At 44.2% G+C, this 23454-nt stretch overlaps 1 protein-coding gene across 1 annotated transcript in view; it reads right to left on the bottom strand.

Moving 5' to 3' along the window:
- Positions 1–8476: 8476 nt before the first annotated feature.
- Atxn10 (ataxin 10) overlaps positions 8477–23454 on the bottom strand; it is a 127583-nt gene continuing 112605 nt past the window's right edge. The window contains exons 11-12 of the mRNA NM_016843.4: positions 9847–10034; positions 8477–9393 (exon numbers count right to left, since the gene is read on the bottom strand). Of these exons, the coding sequence (NP_058539.2) occupies positions 9391–9393; positions 9847–10034 (191 nt within the window). The 3' untranslated portion in view covers positions 8477–9390. The remainder of the gene's footprint in view (positions 9394–9846; positions 10035–23454) is intronic.

Raw genomic sequence — 23454 nt, 5'->3', positions numbered from 1 at the left:
TGCAGGGTGACAATGTGGGATAAAGACCATTTGGCTTTTATTGTCCAGAAATCAAGAGCTAGCCAGGGGTAGTGGTGTGCAGCCAGGTCTAGCAGTGTACACCTTAAGGCCAGCACTTGGGAGGCAGAGGCAGGAGGATCTCTGAGTTTGAAGTCAACCTGGTCTACGTAGTTCCAGGATGGCTAGAGCTACACAGTGAAACCCTGACAACAAACAAACAAATAAGAAACCCAGAGCTAGGCTTGGTGGTTCGTAGTTATGATTCTAGCAGTTAGGAGGCTAAGGCAGAAAGATCAACATGAGTTCAAGGCTACCCTGGGCTTTGATGAGACCTTACTGAGAGAGAGAGAGAGAGAGAGAGAGAGAGAGAGAGAGAGAGAGAGAGAGAGAGAGAGAGAGAGAGAGAGAGAGAGGAAGGCTTAGGCTATGCAAAGCAATGGGACCATTTTCCAGTCTAACATTGGACCTTTCATAGCTCTACAGTTCACCCAGCAAAGGTCAAAGTCCTGATACTCAATGGCCTGTTAAGAAGACACTTCTTCCATTCTCTGTGATGCACATTAAAAAGGATCAAATGTCCATAAGTAAGGGACTGGTTTTAGACTCTTCTGTGGTTCACTTATCCCGGTTCCAATATAACAGTAACACATTTTTGCTTTTAATAGTCTCCACTTTTCTTTTCTTTTTGCAGTGTTGGGGATGGAACCCAGGCTGGTTGTGTCCTTTGCAAAGTTCTGCCACTGAACTATATCCTGTCCTAAGTTTTGGTATTTGTGTGGGCGGGGCTTCTCCCTTGTTCTTGCAATGCATCTTTGATAGTTTTCTTTTGCATTTCCTTATACTTTAGCATTTGAAATGCCATTTTTCTGTGTTGCTAGTATTTAGAAATTGACCCATTTTTGTCATATTAATCTCATCTCAGTTCACTGCAGTCTTTTCTCTCTCTCTCTCTCTCTTTTTGTTTTTGTTTTTTTTTTCCAAGACAGGGTTTCTCTGTGTAACCCTGGCTGTCCTGGAACTCACTCTGTAGACCAGGCTGGCCTCAAACTCAGAAATCTGCCTGCCTCTGCCTCCCAAGTGCTGGGATTAAAGGCGTGCGCCACCACGCCCAGCTCAGTTTTCTCCTCTTATTACCTCTTGCTGTGTCAGGCGACAAGGTCCTTACTTTTAGCTCCTTCCCCATCATCACATCCCCTGTCTTCTCCCCCCACCCCCCTGCTCCCGCCAATGAGCTCATTGCCTGTTTTCTCTTTCCAGTACAGGAGTAAAGAAAAACAGCGGGGCCATGAGTAACCTTGCCTCATTTTTAAAAGAAAAAGTCGCAATGTTATTCTGTCAGCAAAGGTTCCCTCTACTCCCAATTTGTTTATTAAAACTGATTGTTTTAATTTTTTATACAAATTTATCAAGATTTAAATTTGTTAACAGGGTGTTTTAGGACTGACTTTATATTTGTGTGTGTGTGTGTTGGGGGGGAGTATGCCATGTGAGCCACGGGTCAGCGTTGGTATTTGGTTTCTTTCACCATGTCGGTGTTGGGAATTGAACTCAGTTCATCAGGCCTAGCTGAGCCATCTCAGAGCAGTGCTATACAACAGCCTTGCGTCTCCAGACACAGCACTGTGCTCAACCTTTAGATCTATGTGAATGTTGTGAGTAGAGCTGTCTCCTCTCATCTTTTACATGTCCTGTTCTCTTGCCTATAGCACTCTCCTAAAATGTGAGTTGTGAGATATTCCTTGATTTCCGGGACAGTTTGTATGTGATCAGTAGGTTTCCCAGACATGATAATAAAACCTGTTCCCATCTATACCTGGTGTTTCCTCTGTAGAATGTTTAGGAGATGAAATGTTTATGGTATTAATAAGCGAATTCTACATTTTATTTATTTAATTTTTGTGTGTGTACCATAACGTGTATACTTAGAGGAGTTAGTTTCCTCTGTCTGCCACGTGGGTTACAGGGCCTGAACGCAGCTCAACAGTCTCGGTGCAGAGCGCCACCCACTGAGCGATCTTGCCAGTCTATAAGAAACTGATTCTAATTCATTTAGTTTTATAAGGTCTCAGTGCAGCCAGCCTACGATGGCCTCAAACTCACAGCAGTCCTCTTGCCTCAGCAGCTTGGGTACTGGAAATATAAATGAGAAACACCTTTTGTGGGTTGTGTGCTAACACAGACGTATCTTGCTTTTGTTTGCTAAGAAAAAAAAGTGTGGTCTATCCCATCAAAAAAGTCAAGTTACCATAAAATACAACACTCTTATAGGCTTCTGCTTTCTACAGGACACACAGACACGTGCTTGTGTTTCTAACAGCTTTATTGATTTAACACATTTCCCAAAGAAGCACATTTTGGCCTCATCACTTTTGTCCCGTTTGCTTCCTGTTTAACTCTGCTCTGTTCTCAGCTTCCTACCTCAACTTCTAAGTTTACTTTCTCATCCTTTCCACCCGATATGGCTGCTTGTATGTGCACTGAAGAGATTCATCTGCCCGTTCACCTTTGCTATAGCCCACAGACTCGAGAATACAGCAGTTTCTAAAACCTTCCACTCCACACCATTTCTTTATTTAATTTCTTCACGTCAGGGGACTTTCAAGGCACCTTCTTGGCTTTGATAGGTAGCTCGGTTACACTGTGACCAGAGAGTGTGTAATGTATAACTACCAGCCCCTGAGTTTGCTGAGCTGCCTGGGGACACAGTGAGAGATTCATTACTGTAAACAGCTCACTCTGTGTGTGCTCTGAGCACTCTGTGTGTGCTCTGTGCACTCTGTGTGTGCTCTGAGCACTCTGTGTGTGCTCTGTGCACTCTGTGTGTGCTCTGTGCACTCTGTGTGTGCTCTGAGAGTGTCTGCCGTGGTTCTGGATGGGGACGGCTGTGTCACTTTCCAAGCTGGGTCAGCCTCGGTGACTGCACTCTTCACCCTCCAACCTCACGGATTTTCTTTTGCCTGCTGATCTTACCATTCCCAAGGAAAGGCCTTCAGTCCAAGTCTAGCAGTGAAAAATTCCCTCTAATTTGTTTTTCATTTTTGCAAGATAACCTTTATCCTCTCTTCTTTAGCGGAAAGATTCTCTTTGTGGGGAGCAAAGAGAGAGAGAGCTAGGTTGGTGGTTTACTTTTGGTTTGTCTTCAAAGACAAGATTCGACTTTCTCACTTTTCACCTTTCTGTTGCTAAGTTAGCCATTATTTCTCACACCTCATCCTGAGAACAAACATGTTTTCTGTTATGTGATTCTTATCACTGCAGAACAAATCACCTTGGAACACACTGGAAGCACACACGGTGGTCACTTTCTGAGGATGAGCATGCAACAGACTTCTGCTGGTTGTCTAGCTCGGGGTCTGTTTCAGAGTCATTGAAAGCTGGAATGGAAGGGCCCAGCTCCATACTTATCCAGAATGCAGGGCCCTCTTTAAGTGAAGTCCCAGTCTTTGTAAACCTAACCACACAAGTGCCACTTGTTGCTTTTGTGATACTGTTAGAAGCAAATGAGCAGTGAGATTCCAGGTGTCAGAATCACCGAAGGTGCGATTTCCAGGAGGCAGGAAGGACCACTGGGAGCCACATCACAAGCGCAAGAGGTGTCTACGCTCTAGTTAGGAGGCTTTAGCCTGGGTATCTTGGTTGCAGATCTTCAATAGTTTTACAATGCAGTCTTCCCTTTGATTTATACTGTTCCAGGTTCATGACATTTTCTAACTCTGTGGTTTGGTGTTTACCTACCAAGAGTCAGAAACTCTCAGCTGGCACATCTTCCAAACAAGCTGCTTCACTGGACTCAGGAAGCAAATCTTTGAAGGATGCTCTCTCTTCCAATAAAGTAACAAGAGTGTGCTGTGGCTGGGGTTCAACGACCCAGCATCTGCACCATCTGCCTGGCATGGGAGGGGCTCCATGTTCTGTGTCTACGGTTTTGAATAAATGGGTAAATGCACATGTGGGTAGGGGTGTGTGTGTATGTGAGTGTGCGCATGTGTGTGTGTGTGTGTGTGCGCGCGCGCGCGTGTGTGTGTGTGTGTGTGTGTGTACTCACACATGCATTTTTCACTGACAGCAGGGATGGTCTCTCCCAAGGCCTCTCTCTTTAACTTATAAATGCCTGTCTTCTCTCTTAGTTTTAGTGCAGCTTTTTCCTCTGAAGCTATGCCCAAATTTCTTTTTTTGTAAGGGTTTTAATGACATTAGAGTCCACCAAAATATCAAGGGCCCCTTATATTATCTTAAGTATCTCTCTAAAGATCTCTAAGTGAGGTCACATTCTAAAGTACTGGAGGTTAGGGTGGGTGTATGCATTTGATGGGAGGCATGGACACAACTCAGTCTACAACACCTGCCAAAATGCCCTCTCACTCATAAACATGCTTATCTTGAATTGCTCAAAATAATGTCTCCAAAAAAGGGAAAAACTATGCTTTCCCCCCCCCCCCCCAAAGTCTGCCAAAGCTGTAAACATGCTGACCCTGTTGGGGTCAATGTGTTAGTTTTGAAAGCTTTGTTTATACATGTTGAGATAAAACACAGTGACATGTGTTCTCCCTTCCAACTGTAAAGAGTTCCCATGACGTAATGGAGAGAAATCCTGAGGTGTAACTACACACAACTCATCTACTCACACCTGCTCAGTGAGGCAGTGAGCCCATCTGTACGGTAAGACAGCATGCAGCTCTGCGCCTCTCTCGTGACTCAGGAAGGTCAAGCCTACAATGCATGCTGGCCATGAGACTCCAACCCTTGTACCCGATGGGCAAGAATCTGCAAGCAGTGGCCTCTAGATATCTGAAAGGAGACATTATTTCCCGTCAGGGAGCCAAAGTAGCTAACAGGAACCAACCTCAGGACCTGCTCTGTCCATATTTTGCTTTCTCCGTCTCCTCCTTTGTTCCTAACATACTTTCCTGAGAAAATCTTTAATCACATATTACCCCTGACCTCATATACAGGTAAGACGCAGAGAATGTTGTCTGAAGATGGTGAGGTCATTAAAATTCTTTTCATGAGGAACACATTGTGTTCAGTGTAGACTGAGCTTCGAGGTGGGCTCTGTGTCACATCTGTTCCTAAGTTGTCCACACAGTTCCTAGAGAACTGTGTTTACATCGTCACTTGTATGTGAAGCCTAACATGTATTTCCAGCCCCATCCAGCCTTCTGAATTCAAGTCTTCAGTGTGCAGGTGGATATCTCAAAAATGTCTGCCCAAAAGGGAAGACTGGATGATGTGCCCCAAAGTACACTAATACAAATTATTCTTTACAGTGAGGGTTTCCAATTGAGTGACTGCAAAGCCACACAATTAACTGTTCAACAAAAGCCTGCGGGTTTCTCTTGGTTATCCCCCCCCCCATCCATGCTCACAATAAGCCCACAAGCAGATCCGGTGGGATCTACTTCCAACATACTCTATTTGCACTGATGTCATGCTGGCCTAGATCAGCACCATCTGTTTAGATCCCTTCTCTCTCATGTACTCTCACACAGCAGCAAGGGAAGTCATTTAAATGCACACCAAATAAAGCTGAATTCCCCCTGGGGCCTTGTAGCCCAGACACATCTGACCCTGTCCACCCCATGGCCAGTCTCACTCCATTCTCCTTTTGGATCTGGGTTCCAGCCCCACTCTGGGTGCTTGATTAAAGGGAGCCATCCAGTCCTAGGTTTCAGCACTTGTTTCCCATCATCCTACGTGGCCTACTTCAGTTCTTTTCAGCCCTCTGTGCGCATGACTAAACTCAGGAAGCACACCCTATTACCATCTGCTGTACTTTCTTCCCAGTTAGTGATGCTCCTGTTCTGAGGTGTGCTTCCCTCTTAGTAGAATTCCCATCAGTCTCGTGAGAATGCTGCTTCATGATGGAAGGGGCCATGACCGTCCTGTTCACTCCTGTCTCTGGCACCTGGCCTTCTGAGGGGAATCGAAGGCTCAGGGGGCTAAGTGCTTTACTCAAGGCTACTCAGCTAATAACAAGTGCAGCTGTGAATCGGACATTGTGATTGTGAAATCTAAAATCTTCATGGTTTCCTTTGTGTTGTGTCTTGGGCAACACAGCAGCCTATTCTGCCACAGTTAATTTCCATGCTCCCAGGAAAAACAGCCACATGTTTTTCTCACTCATTCTTATCCAGTTAATTATACCGATTAGTTGTTAACATCTACTGCTGTGTGACCTTGGACCATTTTAGCGAGTACGCTGACTCAAGCTCTTATTCCTATAAGCAAGCTCTTTCTATGATTACCTGTTTCCGTCCTCAAAGGCTCTGGAGAGGTGGGCCGCGCTATGATCCAGGTCTGCAGAGTTGAGAATCACAGACTACTCGTGCAATCTGTTTCAGTGTCTGCTGGTGACAGAGCAGGACCCTAGCTCCTAGCTAACAGGGGACCCAAGCTCTGGCTCTAGTGATGGAGAGCAAGCACCACACACACACACCAGTAAACAAAGGACGCAAGTCAAGGTCTTAAAACAGAGAAAGAAGACAACAGTTGGCTTGGATATGGTGGCACATGCCTTCAATCCCAGCACTTGAAGGTGGATCTGTGAGTTCAAGACCAGTCTAGACTACATAGTGAGTTCTGGGCCAGCCAGGGTACATGTTGAGACCCTGTCTCAAAAAAAAAAAAATTAGCAAATACTTAAAAAAAAACCCAAATCTAGTCATACTCATGGATTTTCTATGGCTATGAGAAGAGTGTGACAGTGATGAAGGAGTTAACAGTATAGCCACACATGGACAGAAAAGGCTTGGCTTAAAAATTCATATATACTGTAGACAACAAATCAAACTTGTATAGTTAAACAGGATGTAGCAGTTGATCTACAAATAAGTATGTAAACGTGTGTAGAGGGGAGAACAAGCATTGTGCCAGAGGAAAACGACCCCAGAACTTTGAAAGCAAGAAGAGAGGCTGACAGGGGCTGAGGGATCAGAACCTTGGACAGCACCGAGCGGCCTTTTGGCTCCCTCAATGGACTCTATACTCTCTGGGATTCTGGGACCATTCCTCAGCCTCTCTCTCTGCCTTTAGACACCTGACTGACTCGATGCTCTACAGAGAAAAGCCTGCTATGTGCAAAACCTACGATGATGGGATCATTTCTAAACAGGTTTTCCTCATGCAGAAATTACTGGCTGACATCTTTTAAGTTTTTCTGTTCTTGGATAGAAATTAAAAGACTGAAAAATAAAAGAAAAACTACTACATACAATTTAAATGGCAGGTGGTGTTATGAGTCACTTCAGAGGAGGACAGATTTAAGATACACAGGCAGACATCTGAGCTTCAGCGTGCTAACGAGCAGTCTTCCTTTTATACCCTAATCATCTCTCTGTGTCTCCTTCTGCAAGAGTGTGATCTAGTGCTTCCTGAAGTGAGTGCCGTGGTCAGATTCTGAGACACTGAGCCAGTTAGGCACCTTGACATTTTGCTTTTCAATAATCCCCAAGCAACCATGAGACACATGGACAACTTCTAACGGGACAGCCCTAAAATTGTGAAAACACGTTTTAAAGTCTCTCCTATGATAGGAGAGCGCTCTGCAAATACTTGGCCTTACTACCAAGTCGAGAATCCTTTCTTTTCTATCTGTGAAAATGAAGTAGACCAGAAGCTTTGTCAGTTTGCTCTTGAAAAAAATATGGTCACAAAACTATTCTTTTTAGCTTTACAAATTTTGTGGGGCTACCCTGCTTCCCACCCCCACAAAGGGCTGATTGAGGTGGCAAATTAATCCTCTATAGGGTGTAAAACAAGGTTCTGGGAAGCCCCAAGCCCTCTGGTGGAGCACAGGGAAGCTGTTGTGTTCAGCCCTTCATCTCCAGGGAATCAAAAGGAGCCACAATGCAGTCATCAGCATGTTTTCACTCTGGCAAGCCCCACACTTCCTATTTAGAGCACACAGCCATACCCGATTCTGCATTCTCACAAGGCTCCTTTTATTGATTTGTGTTTGTTATTATATGGTGCATACCGACATGTTTGTGTGACTCCACTGGTGTGTACACACCCATTGAGAGGAAAGAAGAATGTCCGTTGTAAACTTGTTAAAAGGAGAAAGGGCCCCCCGCTGCTTTCCCTTTGGCCAGACCGCTATAGAGAAAGGATTTTAACTCTTGGTGCCCCAGAAGGGAATGGCTTCTTTGTGAATTTTACATTTTGCAATGGCTGAACATCTCAAATGCATCCTAACTGCTCTAGGCTTCCAATCTGATGTTTCATAACAGACAGTGAGCTACATATGGGGAAACTGTTACTTCATCAATAGCTCAAGCCATTCTTGGAACACAAGGTAATTGGACATAAAGAAACTTACAAGAACTCGACTTTGGGATAGTATTTTCATGAAGCTTTTGGATGGTTCTTTACTGGCTTCACTTCGGGAGTATAAACATGAGTGTGATGTCTCTGGATAGTTTAGTTCTGAACAAGCTTGTTCAGGAAAATAATGGTAAGCCCTCTACAACATGGCCCATCAGATCAAGGTGATTTTATTAGTGATTCAGGTAGCTACAGAGTCCAGTGCCTTCTATAATCCAGTTTTACCTGCTACAAAAATAGAACTAAAGCTCGATACCAATATATCCTCGCTCCTCCAGATTAGCTTGTCTCTGTGACAGCCACACTTTTAAGCAGAAGAGGCTATGGACGCCCCGTTCACATGAGGCACAGCACACTAGAGGCACTGCACATCAAAAAAAGTACAATATTCCTTTCTGTGTCAGGCAGCATGGATATGGGCAAGATGTCAGCATCACTTTTAAGGAATTCTTAACTCTAAGTCCACCTGGGATGCAAACAGTTAAGTGGCCACATGGTCTCTCACCCATTCTCACGGCCTTTCTAAGACAGGGCTCTGTGACAACGCAGTGCATGGAATGAAGAGGGTGGGTTCTCAAATTAATTAACTGGAAATGAGTCATGTCAATGTTTTGGAAAGGCAGAAGGGGAGAAAAGAGATTGGTAGAATTAATCACAGTGAGAAACTTACTTCAAGTGCCCGCCAGAGTTCAGAAATCCAATGAGAAGCAGAGAATCAAAGGGATGAAGCACACTTGCCATCTGAAAGGGCGTGCAGAATCCAATCAAGGGTCCCAGTCTTTGCCGAGTGAGGGCTGTGCCCACAGAGACGTTTATTACTACAACAGTAAGCACAATGTATATGACGGGAAAGCGAGTTCTACCCAGAGGGACAAAGGTGAGGCAGACAGTAACACTTACTGCAAAGAAATAAAGAAAACGTCCACTTGTAGCTTACACTCATTTACTCTAAAGGATTAGGAGGCTCCCTCATCTGTACCCTACATGTCCAATACTTGTGATTTCATACACTGCAGAGATGAGAGGTCCGTGAGATGGAATCTGAATGTGTTCATATGAAGATGGCATTCACTATGGAAAAAAAACAGAAACAGCATCATAGGTACAGCACATCTATTTACAAGAACCATCAGACAAAGGAGAAATCAGAGCTCTGCAGGTATCATGGTACTGGGGGACTGGGAAGATCCTTAAAGGACGCATGCATCAGCACACAAACTCTTGCAGTGACCTCTGCTCCTTACAGGAAAGTCTCGTTCTGGTCAGGAACTTGTTTCTGCCATGAATACACTTCAGCATCTTTTGTATGTCATGCTCTGCATGAGTTGTAGTTTTAAGCAAATGGCATCATAAAGTCTGCCCAAAAAGTTATCTGCAGTGCTATTCAGCTCTGTCAGTAACCGTGTCAGAAGGCAGCTTCTCTAGTCTTCCATGTTCCCTACTGAGACCTCTCACTTCCAAGTCACAGAGATGCAGGGGCAGCTTTCTGGGAGGGACTGAGGACAGCTTACAGAGGGTACTTACAGGCGGGGGGATGTCATTATTAGACTTCAGAATCAGTTTATCCCCACTCTTTTCAATTTCAAAGCCCATTTTCTTCAGTAGGGATGCGTCTGCCAAGCCCTGCTCCTCCATCTTGGCAATGACATCTTGGTTTTGGCTGTTGTCTTCAGTGAGATTTCGCACAGCATACACCACCCACTGCATCATAACTGGAGCCAGAGTGAAGGAATTTAACAGAAAACTTCCCTGTTTTTCTAACTCCCATGACTGTTAGAGGTAAGCAGTGGAGGTGTACAGGAATACCGATGGGATCCTCTAGAGAGGTAGAAGGAGAATACATATGCACTCAATGAGAAACCCATTTAAAAAGCTGTGAAAGCACACATGCGCTGTGGGCCCAGCATGGGAGTCAGTGACCAGGCCCAGAGAATGGCTTCCTGAGTGAGAATCTGACACACACACACACACACACACACACACACACACACACACACACAGAGAGAGAGAGAGAGAGAGAGAGAGACAGACAGACAGACAGACAGAGAGAGACACATGGACAAAGGCTCAGAGCAGCCACTCTGAGGTTTATGAACACAGCAGTACATTTGCACTCCTGGGCATTTTGTCAAGTCACTAGGGAGGACAGAAGGGCTCTGCAGACAAGTCAGAGGCGCTGGGAAAAAAAATCAGACAGGAAACTTGTTCTGTTTAAAGTGCAGTTATCAGTAAGAATGGTTTCCTAGGAGTCACCATGGAATTTCTCTCATTCAGTATTTCAGAGACAAAGCCTCAGCTGTGAAGGATTTGCTAGGTCCAGTGTGAAACACTCATGCCCTGAAAGCACATGACCCTCACTGCCTCCCCATACCCTGGCCCGCAAATGAAATGCCTTGCGCGGTGTCCCCACCTCTGATAGAAGCTTGAGGTCACATCACTGCATTATTCATGATGACTTAGGTGCTAGGAGCTGTGTAATACTCATGAGAACTGAAAACTGCTGCTATACAGCATCCTGTAAGACAGGCACTACCGAGGACAGGCTTTCTTTTGTCTTTTGTCTCTTGTCTTCACTCTGGTCCAGAAGGAACCAAGGAGCCTATGCTATTATAAATATATTTTCAGAGAAATAGGCCTATCTGCTCATGATCAACAGAGTCAGAATAATCAAATCTGGAGGGTTGGGGATGGAGCACAGTGGTTCGGTGTGCTTGCACAACATAGCATTCACTGGGTAATGGTATTGATTCCCAGCACACACACAAAAGGAAGGACCCTTTTCCTGACAGTCATTAGATACACTCACTCTGGCAGTTCCAGAGGAAGAGTGGGGTGCATGTGGCTCTAAAAGGCGTCAGACCAAGCTTCTGGGTCTGCCCTAGGCTTCTCTGGCAAGAGGACTGGTTCTGAGACACTTCTAGATTTCCAAATCAGAAGTGAAGTTCAAGAGAAGCTGTCAGAATTATTAAAGGTGGGTGCTCTTCTTACAGTACTGAAAAAAAAAAGGAATTAAACTGTTTCACTCTAGTTCAGTAACCTTACAGGAAAGTAAAACTTGATCTATTCACTACCAAGACTCAAGCATTAAAAGCAGGGTACTGTATGATCAGGGCATTTACAGGCTTTTCAAAGGCTGTACTGTCCCGTCTCTGTCCCAACCCTGGCTTATAGCTCTGTCAAGCTCTCTATATCACCTCAGGGCAGTCTCTACCTAACCATGACCCTTTCTCTGTCTAGCCTCTCTCAGAACTTCAGCATAGGGCTGGGCTCGTGTTTGTGGGACTATGGGGCCTGCACAGAGCCTGGCACAGAGAGGAGTCCTACTTAGCAGTTTTGAATGAATGAATGAACGATCTGTTGGTCTTTGAAGGTTTATCACTGAAACCACTTGAGGGTATCAATGGCTAAGTGTTTCCGAAGGCAAAGAGCAGCCGCTGTGCTTGCTGGCGGATGTGGAGTCTGCTTATCATTGCTTTCACCTGGCAATCTGTCTGCCATCCGTCATGACCAGGCCCAGCTCCTTTATAAGGCTCTGCTTCTCTTCTGAAAACGGAATCCCACAAATACTGAAATAAAATTTGGATTTGCAATTCGCCCCCTTTCCATGGCCAGTGAGTCTCCACTCTGAGCTATTATAGAAAATGAAAATAACATTTGTGGTGCCAGACATTCCTACACAAGAAGTAATTTCTGGACAAATTATTTGCTGTGACTCTTTGTACACCTGAGTTGACACGATCATTATACCAACTCGTCTTTCACTTTTTATAGAGAAGAAGCAGCAGCAATTACGAGAAGGGCTAAAGGAGCAAACATTTGCAGCATAAACTCAAAGACAATGTAAAAGGCTGGAGGCGGGGCTGGCTCACAGGTAGAACTACCTGCTTTAAAATGATAGAGGCAAGACATTTTCTCCTTTCTGGAACTTTCTGGCTATTAACTTAAAGATAAGTGAGCTTGAACAAATTTGAGGTTGCTAAGACTTTTCTAAGAGCACCTGCAATCAAAGGGCCTTGAAGGCCAAAGAGCAAAGGCATTTTGTCATTTCTAAAATTGGTAGTGACAAGTGCCAAGACGTGGACATGCAGGCAGTGGAGGGGTTGGAGAGAACTATCGTCCCAAGAGCATACTGGGACCAACATCACAGCACCTGGGAAGTCAGAAGTCAGTGACAAATTACCAACACCAGCACCTGTCACTTAACTGTGTGCTGTAGAGGTCAAAGAACGACTCTGTGGGGTTGGTTCTCTTCATACACCCTTACATTGATTGGTTCTGGACCTTGGGCTCAGGCTGATTGGCTTGCAGAGCAAGTGCCTTTACCCCACAATGAGCTACCCTGCTGGTTCTCTTTCCCCCTTTTTATTGTGTGTGTGCATGGGTACACATGTGTGATACATGTGTGAGGGAAGCATGTGTGCTATGCTGCATGTGTGGAGGTAAGCATTTCTGCAGAACACTTTGGTATTTTGACCTAAGCCGCAGTGAGCACAGTAGCAGTCAGCGTCATGTTGCTTCTGCTGCTGCTGCTGCTGCTGCTGCTGCTGCTGCTGCAGGACCAGGAAGGGGGGTATCAGTGCGGGTGGGGAACTAAGAATACCTGTGCTAGCTGGGCACTCCACGGGGTCCAGGCTCTGTGGAGTTAGTTCTCTCTGTCACTTGTATGTGGGTTCTGGGATCAAACTCAGGTTGCCATGCCTGCAAGCACCTTTACTCACTAAGCAATGCTGTTAACACCAACATTACTACTTCTTTATGGTGAGAACATTCGACTTCTTGAAACTTAAGGTGCACTACTGTTAACTAGTCACCCTACTGTGCAACAGCACCCAAGCTCCTTCCTCCTACCTGACCAGAACTCAGAACTCATGCATGACAAAAGGAAAGTATTCTTTCAGAAGACTGGAACAGAAAAGAGAAACCCTGTAAGACAATCTTCAGAGTAGTCTGCTCCCAGCGCTGGGTCATGAATATGCATGGTCTCCTTGTTAGTGTGGTGAAAGGCTGCAGCCTGAGTAGTCAGTGCAGACCTAGACAGTCTTAAGTGTCACAAGGGAGATTAAAACAAGTCCCAGTTAATATTCACATTGCCCTCTTGTTCCCTCTGTAAAGGAACAGGGAACAAGAAAGAGTGGGGGAGAAAATTCAACATCTTCTAAAGTCTCTAATCCTGCTAACACTTGAAGTCTTTTATTGTGTGCTTAGCTCCTGAGAGAGCGCTTCTCCTGTTTCCATAGCTACTACAAATAGAAGGCATGAGCCTGTTTGTCGCAAAAGTGCCATGAAAGGGCCACAATCAGCGCTGGAGCTCTTCTGCACAACACTCTGGTGTTGTGACCTAGGCCACAGAGACCACTGCTGCTGCACTAGGAAGAACCTGTGTGGCTGGGAACTCTGTGGATCCACCCTAAGCCCGAGGCTGAGAACAGGTTAGGTGGCTCAGTAACAGTAGGGCAGAAAATTGTAGGTAAATCTTCACCAACAACTCAGTACCAACCAGCAGACTCATGGTCAAGTCAATTTTAAATATAGTCAGCTGAGTTAAAATGCTACTGATAATAAGACAGACTTCATTTGGCTATAGGCAGAATGTTTCCAGAAATCAAACTCAACAGACTTTAAGTCCAAGGATGACTGTTGTCAAGGCCAGAACTGTGTTTAGGAGCCTGCTGAGAATGAGGGTTGGCAAAACATATCCATAAACAGATATTATACGAAGTACATGTATATCCTAAAATTCAAGTAAAAAGCTTTGACATTTAAATTGCTATTAATGAAATGTACGTTTTCCAAACCCATGCTTCATATAATATCTGTTTATGTGTATCACATAATAGTTCATCTTTACCTACACAGTATGTTGAAAAGCTATTTTAGACAGCGAGTCAGCGAAGGCCCGGGATTTACGTGCATACAGCTTGGCAGGGGCTACTGCGATAGGGCAGACAGCAGGCTGGAGCTCCTCCAATAAACTGCACCGTGAGAAGGGAGTCAATGACAGACAAATCTCCTTCAAGGGCCTTTATGAACCATGCATGCCTTGCAGGGGTTTTCTGAGGAGTAGAGTGAACAATAAACACCTGCGTCACAATTAACTGACACCCTTTCAAACTGCAAACTGAGACTGTGGCACATAGCAAGCAGCCCCCTACCATTTCTGGAAATGGTCTACATTACTAAAAAGACAAGTGTGCTTACTTCCTTCATACAAAGCAGGGAGAACACAGGGGAGGGGGGGGGGCGGGGGGGGGTACAGACCAGGAACAAAGTGTGCTCAGCACCTTCCCCCAACCCCCGCCCTCAGAGCCGGGATTAAGAAGGTAAAGCATGCTACTCGCAAAGCCCAGCTTCATGGCACATGTTACCGCAGGGAAGAAAGGCCGCTACAATCATGGCCAGAAAAGACGCTGGAAGGAGGGATCATGAAGAGGAAGAGGCAGATAGGGCAGAGGCGGTGCTCGCTGAGTAGAGGTGTCTATTCTTCCACAAAGCCATAGGGTTCTCTGCAGAGGCCAACCATTCCTAGACAACCAAAGGTTGCTTTCATTATAAAGTTCATTTACATCATTGTTAACTTTCATCATTATCTTTGGTTATCAACACTCATTCACTACACACTATTGTCAGTCAGAAACTACAGAGGAAGGCTTAATGGGGACAGCTCCTCCAGCATTTCTAGCATGGTGCTGAAAACAGGGTATGTAATAACCACCTCAAACCACCCACACCAGCCCCCAACACTGCTCTAAACTGTCGGACGATCTGGTATCTAACGTCTTCTGCATACTGTATTTTAATACAAGGGAACATCTGTGCTCCAAGCTTCAGTGAGTGCTCCATGTGCTGTTTCATGGTTTGCAGCCTGTTGTCTTAATGTCGTCTAACAATCACAGCTCAAGTCATGTGAGCACACCTGCCAACTTACTAATTAATGGCTCACTGCCAATGCCCAAAGTGGCAAAACGGGAAAACAAATACAAGAGGGTGGAAAAGAAAAAAATCGCCACATTTGTGAATTATAGGTCGCAATATGAAGAATACAGAATACACGTTCTCAATACTTGCTATGAACAGCAGGTAGCTTCTGCCTATACAGAGGGGAAGGCACCTCAGAACTATCACTCAGCCACAGGGAGACAGAAAGAAATGTCACAGAGATACGTGATACTGAAGAGCTCTCAAATGCCTCAACAGCACTGTCCGGGAGACTGGCTCCTCTGTGCACAGCCCACACCTGTACTTAAGAAACGAAGGCCACACTCACTATCTTTACAACACACAACTTACTTTTCCTAGAGTGACCTTTAAAGATGAGGTGAGATACTGTTTCAAGGGCTCCTCCGCGAAGCCCACACCTCTCCCCACCTTATGAAAGCTCTCACTTCCTGATAGCATCTGTGGGTAGGGTGGGGAACCAAGCCACATACCGCTCTCTGTCTAGACCCTGGCTGGGTTCCGGCCCTTCTCCTTCATTTCCAGATGTGCATCATCCAGCATCCAAGATGAGAGAGAAAACACACTGTGGGCCCGTCCAGCTGGCAGTGAAGTCATGGGAAGACGACATTCTCCCTGCCAGGCAGGCATCAGATGCACGGCCCACTCCAAATGCGTCTGTGGCCAGCAAGGGCTGTGCTCACAGGTCCCTTGTCTTCCCGGGGTTTTGGTGGTGAAGGATCTTGGAGCACTGAAACTAATTTTGTACATTACACATTCTGGAGTCCTTTTTACTGCCCACTTCAAAGCAGAGCGTGGTACAAAGCAGGCACAGTCTGGCATCCCTATCACACTACAGGTTTCAGGATCAGAAACAACCAATACCACTTCTAACCCAGACCACACCAAAGGGCTTTGGGGCCACAAGTGGTTCCATTTGTGTTTGGGGCAGCACTCTGACGTCACTTCTGAGACTAGAGGGGCTGCTGCATGCGGCACCCTGAGAAGTGCCCAGCACATGCACCGAACACAGGGCGGACGAGCGGTGCCACGGAGACGGCCGGGGGTGCTTTCCTCACCGTGCCCCCTCCCTCTTGGAAAGTGTGCTGCTTACCAGCCGGACTCGGCTGTACCTGAGCTGTGGCCTTTGCACGCAGAGTTTATGTGATTTAACTACTTAGCCACAGGTAGCGTGCTCAGGGCCTGGGTCAGGTTTGGGCTGTGAGATGTTAAGGAACATGCAGACGTATGGCACAAGCTGCACAGCCACCTTCCTCCTTGTCACTGTGGGGACAGATGGGGAGAGTACTAGGCTTCAGTCAGACCCAGGTCCCCAGCAACAGTGTCATGGCTGAGCTTTACTGCCTAAAAGGAGACCTCAGCCAGAGCAGAAAACACAGCAAGGCCCCTGTGCTGGGTGGAGAGATTGTTATAAAACATCTGCACAGAACTCTGCAGCAGAAGAGACAGTGGAAAAGTTGTTTCATCAGAATCCATTTAGTCCAGAGCAGGCAAAGCTCTGTAAGGGGCATTCTCTTCAGTGTCTCTGCATACATCAGGAAAGGTAATAATAACAATAAAAGCAGCAGACTCACCTCCAAGGTGGTACCTGACTGGAGCGGTTTTGAGTACTTACTAACCCTGTGATTGTCCTCATCCTACTGAAGAGGTCAGTAACCTGTCCCATGTCCTGCAATAAAGACAGGGGAAGCCAGGGCAGACACGGGCAAACGTGGCTCCAGCACTCATTTATCGTGTCAGGGCCAGATGGCTTCTACACATGCCCGAGGGGACTGAACCCCAGGAGCAGGGCACGCTTTCCTCCTAGCACTCTGAGTTTCATGCCCTGCCTAGACATTAAGGTAGGGAGGAATGATGGCGTCTGAGACCTGAAACAGGTTTCTTTCACTCAAAGGAAAAAAAAAAAAGCAAAGGACAACAGCAACCTGCAGCTAGCACTCAGACCAACGGTCTCTGTAAAATACTTTTAGAGCTAGCTAAAACACTACTGTTCAAGACGAAATGCAAAAGCAGAGTAGAAGTAATCCCATCTAAATTACAGGAGATTAGTGTTGGTCTAGCACTAATGACATTTCAGAACTAATAAAGTATAGCCAAGGGTCAAAAACAGCTCTGAGCGAGGAAGGATTAAATAAAGAACACAAACAGCAAAGAGCTTCTGGTGGATTTGAGAAAAGACAAGACACGGCAGGCAGCGACGAGCCAGGAAAAGCCCATCCTGTGAATGCTGGGGGCCTGGGCAGCTGGCACCCACTGTCCTCGGTGATATTAGTAGTCTCCCCTCCTCCGGGGGGGGGGGGGCTGGTCATGGGTCATATGGCCCCGCTGATATGTTGCTTCTGGCCCTTCTCCTCTCAAAAGCCTCCAGGCAGTCAGCAGGCAGAAGAGGATGAGCCTGAAGACTTACATGGGATGAGACAGAAAGTGGCGTCTGAATACAAAATTAGGGGGCATGGCTGGGGAGCTGCTCTGACTCTGTCTCTCTACATGGGAACCTGTAAGCCTGACTCCTTATCTCGGTGTAGTATGGCTCTTTAACCACCGAAGGGAAGCCTACAACAGAGATTTAAGATATGAAAACAAGAGCCAGTAAGCACCTCAGGTTATTTTAAAGTTAGGTAAGTTGTAGTGGTGACATTACATTTCTAAAGTTTCTTGATATTATATGTCTCTTAGTTCTAGATATGCTCCTCTTGTGGGCGAATTAGTTACAGGTACGACTGCTGCATTCTGTTCTTCCAAGTTCTTACTACAGTCAGACAGGACTCAGTCTTTACTACTCTGTGTACAGCTCAATGGTATTACATATGACTGTGTTAGACCCATTCTTATTTTTATTTATTTATTTATTTTTTTGAGACAGGACCTCTCTCTCTGAATGAGGCTTGTCATTTCAGCTTGGTTGGCTGGCCAAGTCTCTGTGCCCACAGAGGCATCTCCCCCACCCTCTCCATAACCTTTGCTGCTCTAAGACTGAAACTCTAAGCCCATTAAGCAGCAATGTTCTTCCCGCCCCCAAGCTGCCAGAAAACACCTTTCTACTTTCTATCTTCATAATTTCAACTATTCTGAGTACCTCTCACATGGAGGCAGAGACAACACATGTCTTTTGGCGACTGACTTATTTTGTGGCCTCAAGGTTCATTTACGTCATTGCATGTGATAACAGTTGCTTTCTTTTTCAGGCCAAGTAATATTCTGCGACACAAAAGACCCCACCAGACTTCAGCTGTGCTGTGGATAGGACTGGGAAGGGCCCCACCTAACATTCTTCTTGAACACCTTTTTTGCAATGAGTCTCATGATGCTACCGCTACCCAGGATGAGCTCCAAGTTCTGGGTTCAAAGTGATCCTCCTGCCACAGCTCTCCAGCTTCCCCGTTTCCATAAGAGTGTTTTATTTGCACAGTTTGTTGAATATACTGAAAATTCCCAATGGGACAGTTGTAGTTGCCTTGTCAAAAGTTATGTGACAACACACACAAGCGTTTATCTCTGCACTGAGTTCTACAGTATTAGTTCATATGTCTTTCTTTACGCTAATTTTCGTAGCCTAGATTCAGTTGTAGAATTAGCAAGCATGAGGACCGCAGCACAGTATCTCTGATGTTCAAGATCCTATGTATGGACTTCAGAGCGGGTCTTCCCACTGAGCTGTACTAAAGATGTACTAATATTTGGGAGTCACTGAGAGAAATATTAAGACCATGGGTGTATTTCTATTTCCTTACACATTACTTTCCTCTCAAGAAGACCTTTATTGTATAAGCTTTCCACCTGCTTGGTTAAAGTAATTCTCAGTATTTTATGATGCTACTGTGATTGGAACAGCCCCCTTTTCACATGATTCACTAGTATTCAAAAATGCAATTGTTTTTGATGCATTGATTCTCTATTTTGGTATTTTGTAGTGATTTATTGGTTGTGATAGTCTTGTCTAGAACCCTTACAACAGTCCTATCTGTGCATCTAGTCACCTGAACAGACAGGTGCATTGCTTCCTTTCCAAGTTGGATGCCCTTCATTCCTTCCTGCTCAACAACTATGTCCCATAAGAAGTGGGGGGAAACCATCCTTGCTTTGCTCTTTATCTCACAGGAAAGGGGTTTAGCCTTGTGCAGTGAGTGAGATACCTGCCATGAACTTTTTACACAGCTTTTATTATGTTGGGATAGCTACAATGCATGTTAGACTGATGAACATTTTTTATATGAAAGGTGATGAATTTTGTCAAATGCCTTATCTGCATCAAGAGAATTGGATGTACACTGTTTTCACTTGTTCTATTAATGTAGTTTGCCAATATGATCAACATAGGTTGAGCCATCCCTGAATTCCAGGAACAAGTCCTGCTGGTTGTTATATATAAATCCCTTTTAAGTGTACAGTTGAATTCAGTTTGCTAGTATTTTCTTGATTATTTCTATTCAATATTCACAAGAAATAAGAGTTTGTAGTGTTCTTATAGTGTCTCTCTGGACTACTTTGTAAGGCAATACTTCTCTCATGGAATGAAATAGAAATTCTTTGTTACTCTTTCTTCAATATTTTGGGAAAGTTTGAGAATGGCCAGTGTTAGCTCTGTGAATATGGAACTCACCAGGGAAGTCCATGGGTTTCCAAGTGCAGGGTTTCTAAGCTCCTTACCAGGTGCGGGTATACTCAGAGTCTCTGTTTCTTAGCAACTTAGATAATTTCCAATCACTAGAAATTTATTCACTCAGCTTAACCAAATTGTCAGTATACAACACCACAGTACCTTTATGATTCTTATTTCTAAAGAGTCGGTAGTATGTAGTATTGTCCCTACTTCATTTCTGATTTTAGTAATTTGAGTTTTTTCTCCTTTTTCATAGTTCATGTAGATACAGATTGGCCAACTTAAAGAACCAACTTTGGTTTTTGTTACCTGACTTCATCCTGTGTATGTTAATTATCCTTTAAAATCTACCGAGTGTTAGTTTATGTTGTGGTATTGGGTCTGCCCTGGAAAGTGCTCCAGGAAGCATCTGGGGAAGCAGAGTATGCTCTGTTACATTCTGCACATGCTATAGATGGAGCTGGTATAGCGTGCCATTTAAATTCTCTGTGCTTCCTCACTTTCCGACAGCCTGGTTTACATATTACTCAGAGTCAGGTACTGAAATAGACAACCATTAAGAAAAAGTTTCATTTTTTTTTCTTGAGAATTATGTTTTTGATTCACATACTTTAATGTGCTTTTGGTATATAAGTAGTTATATTCATTTGTGATATTTTTAAAATCCATTTTATTTATATAAGTACACTGTAGCTGTTTTCAGACACGTCAGAAGAGGGCGTCAGATCCCATTATAGATGGTTGTGAGCCACAATGGTTGCTGGGAATTGAACTCAGGACCTCTGGAAAAACAGTTAGTGCTCTTAACCGCTGAGCCATCTCTCCAGTCCCATCTGTGATATTTTAAATTACAAAACCTTTTGTATTTATTTTGGCATGTGTGTGGGTGCCTGCATGCCACAGCATGTGTGTGTGGAGGTGAGAGGACAACTTGCTGGAGTTGGGTCTCGCCATATACCAAAGTTGTTTCAGGGAAGAAACTCAGGTCTTCAAGTTTGGTGGCAAGTGGCTTTACCTGTGCAGCCACTTTATATTTTGCATCTTTTTTGCTGTGCTGAATTTTTGTTACAGTGTATCCATCACTGTCTTTGTAATCCCTTTGGCTTTAGAGTGCATTTTGTTTGATGTAAGCCATCACAGCTCTCATTAATTATTTGCCTACTCATTTTTTAATCCATGCTTTTAACCTTTTTTGGTCTCTGAATCTAAACAGTCTCTTATAAACACCATAACTGGATCACATTTCACTTACTGAGTTAAATACTCTTTTGACAAGAGTATCTGTTCATACTTAAGTAACTATGAATAAGAATTTGCTTATGTCATTTTACTGTTTCCTGTAAGGTTTATGACTTTCTTAGCCATTATTTCTTTTGTGTATAGTTCACTTTTTATGGTGAAAAATTTGAATTCCTTTTTACTTTCTTTTTATACCTTTTTAAAAAGATTTATTTATTTATTTTATATGTATGTAGCTGTACAGATGGTTGTGAGCCTTCATGTGGTTGTTGGGAGTCGAATTTAGGGCCTCTGCTCGCTCTGGTTGGCCCTGCTTGCTCCGGTCAATTCCACTCGCTCAGGCCCAAAGATTTATTTATTATTATACATAAGTACACTGTAGCTAACTTCAGACGCACCAGAAGAGGGCATCTGATCTCATTAAGGGTGATTGTAAGCCACCATGTGGTTGCTGGGATTTGAACACAGGACCTTTGGAAGAGCAATCAAGTACTCTTACCTGCTGAGCAATCTCGCCAGCCCTATATTATATCCTTTTAGATTTGTGGGTATGATTTTTAACAGTCTAAGGTAAAAACACTGATTTATAACAGTTTAAGTGATATACTTCTAAAGAGCTGTTCTTTTACAATTCCAACTGACTCATTTTTAATATTTGGTTAATGCTAAAAAAAAATCCTTCCACATTTTATTGCCCTCAGTACACTAGTAATTCTCTTAAATGTATTAGCACCTTAAATTACATAGAAAACAAAATGTGGTGCTGTAAACCACTGTCATGATGCTGGTTTTGAAACGATTTACCTTTATCAATTAATTTTTTCATAGTGTGCTGATTGTTTGTTTGTTTGTCGTTGACATCTCAACACAAACCAGGCTCATGTGGGAAGAGGGAATTTCAACTGAGAAGATGCCTCCATAAGACTGGCCTGTGGGTAAGTCTGTGTGACATTTTCTTGACTGATGTGGGAGGGTCCAGGCCACTGAGGGCAGGTGCCATCCTTAGGCAGGTAGTCCCAGTTTATAAAGAATTATAAAGTAATATGAATGCTTCTGTCTTATTTTGCTAATGAATACATTTGTCTTTCTTCCAATTTCTTTAACATCAATTTGTATTTAAGCTGAGACACTAAAAGGATGTTCCCAAGGGACATTGCCCCATTGTAAATTTACAAATGCGTTTGCGATTGTATGAGGAATAGTTATATCATGTTAGGCGTACTTATGACCTTGATAATATAATATAATATAACCCCAGTTTGCAAACAGTGGGGCGCAAGCCCGTAAGCGTTCCCCCATAGCTTCTGCTTTAGTTTCTGCTTGGGCTTATTTTAAAAATGGGCCATGACTGGAAGCATAAGCAAAATAAACTCTCCTCCCAATGCTGCTTTTGGCCAAAAGATTTATCAAGCAATAGAAAGTCATTCAGAACACTAGGTTTCTAGGTCCCGTCTGGTAGGACCCTCTAATTTCATACGACAGGACTACAAGGTCAGACAACCAGGAAAAAACTCCTTTAGCCTATTACTCTGGGAATATTTTAATTTCTCATGCTTTGACGACTGACAAGGTACTTTTGGATGGTAGGGCTATAATCTCCCTGCACCCCTCCCCACAATGAACTCATCACCTCAAGAAAAACTTGGAAGATTTCTGATAATAAACTTCAAATAATTTTTGTTGATTGTTCTTATAGGTGACTAGACATTCTTCTCTTGCTGCTTCTAAAGTCTTCACTGTTTTTTAAAAGTGTGATTATAATACATCTAAGCATGAATCTCCTGAAAATTGTTCTTTGTGCTTGGGTGTGGTCTATGTACACATGTATGTACACACGGAAGCCAGCATCAACACAGGGTACTTTCTCTGCTGCACTCCACCTTACTGAACCTGGAGTTCGCAGATTCAGCTAGAAAGGACAGCTAGCAAGCCCTGGGAACCCTCTGGTCTCTGTCTCCCAGTAAAGGAATTCCAGGCTTTTTACATGGGACTGGGGGTCCAAGCTCAGGCCCTTATGCTTGAACTGCAAGGATTTTATATGGAAAAGGTTAACGAGTTTCTTAGATCTTCTTATCTTTCTCACCCACCTCATAAAGTTCCCATCCACCTCTCCCTGCTGCACACTCCAGCTCTTCTGGTCAGCTTGGTCTATCTCCCTCACCTGTATGTTTTCTGCCTACTGTTCTTCCCCAACTCAGAAGTCTAAGGGCTTGGCTTCTATAATTTGGTCACATGGAATTAATGAATGCCAGCTCAATTAACTCCAGGAGAATGTTCAACCCTTTACAGGATCAAACAAAATAGATTTTTGTCTTTTCATGCACTGGCCCTAGAAAAAC

The sequence above is a fragment of the Mus musculus genome, chromosome 15 (genome assembly GCF_000001635.26).
Source record: "Mus musculus strain C57BL/6J chromosome 15, GRCm38.p6 C57BL/6J".
Taxonomy (NCBI): Eukaryota; Metazoa; Chordata; class Mammalia; order Rodentia; family Muridae; genus Mus; species Mus musculus.
Note: the sequence above shows the minus strand (reverse complement) of the source record. Positions and strands in the feature narration are given on the sequence as shown.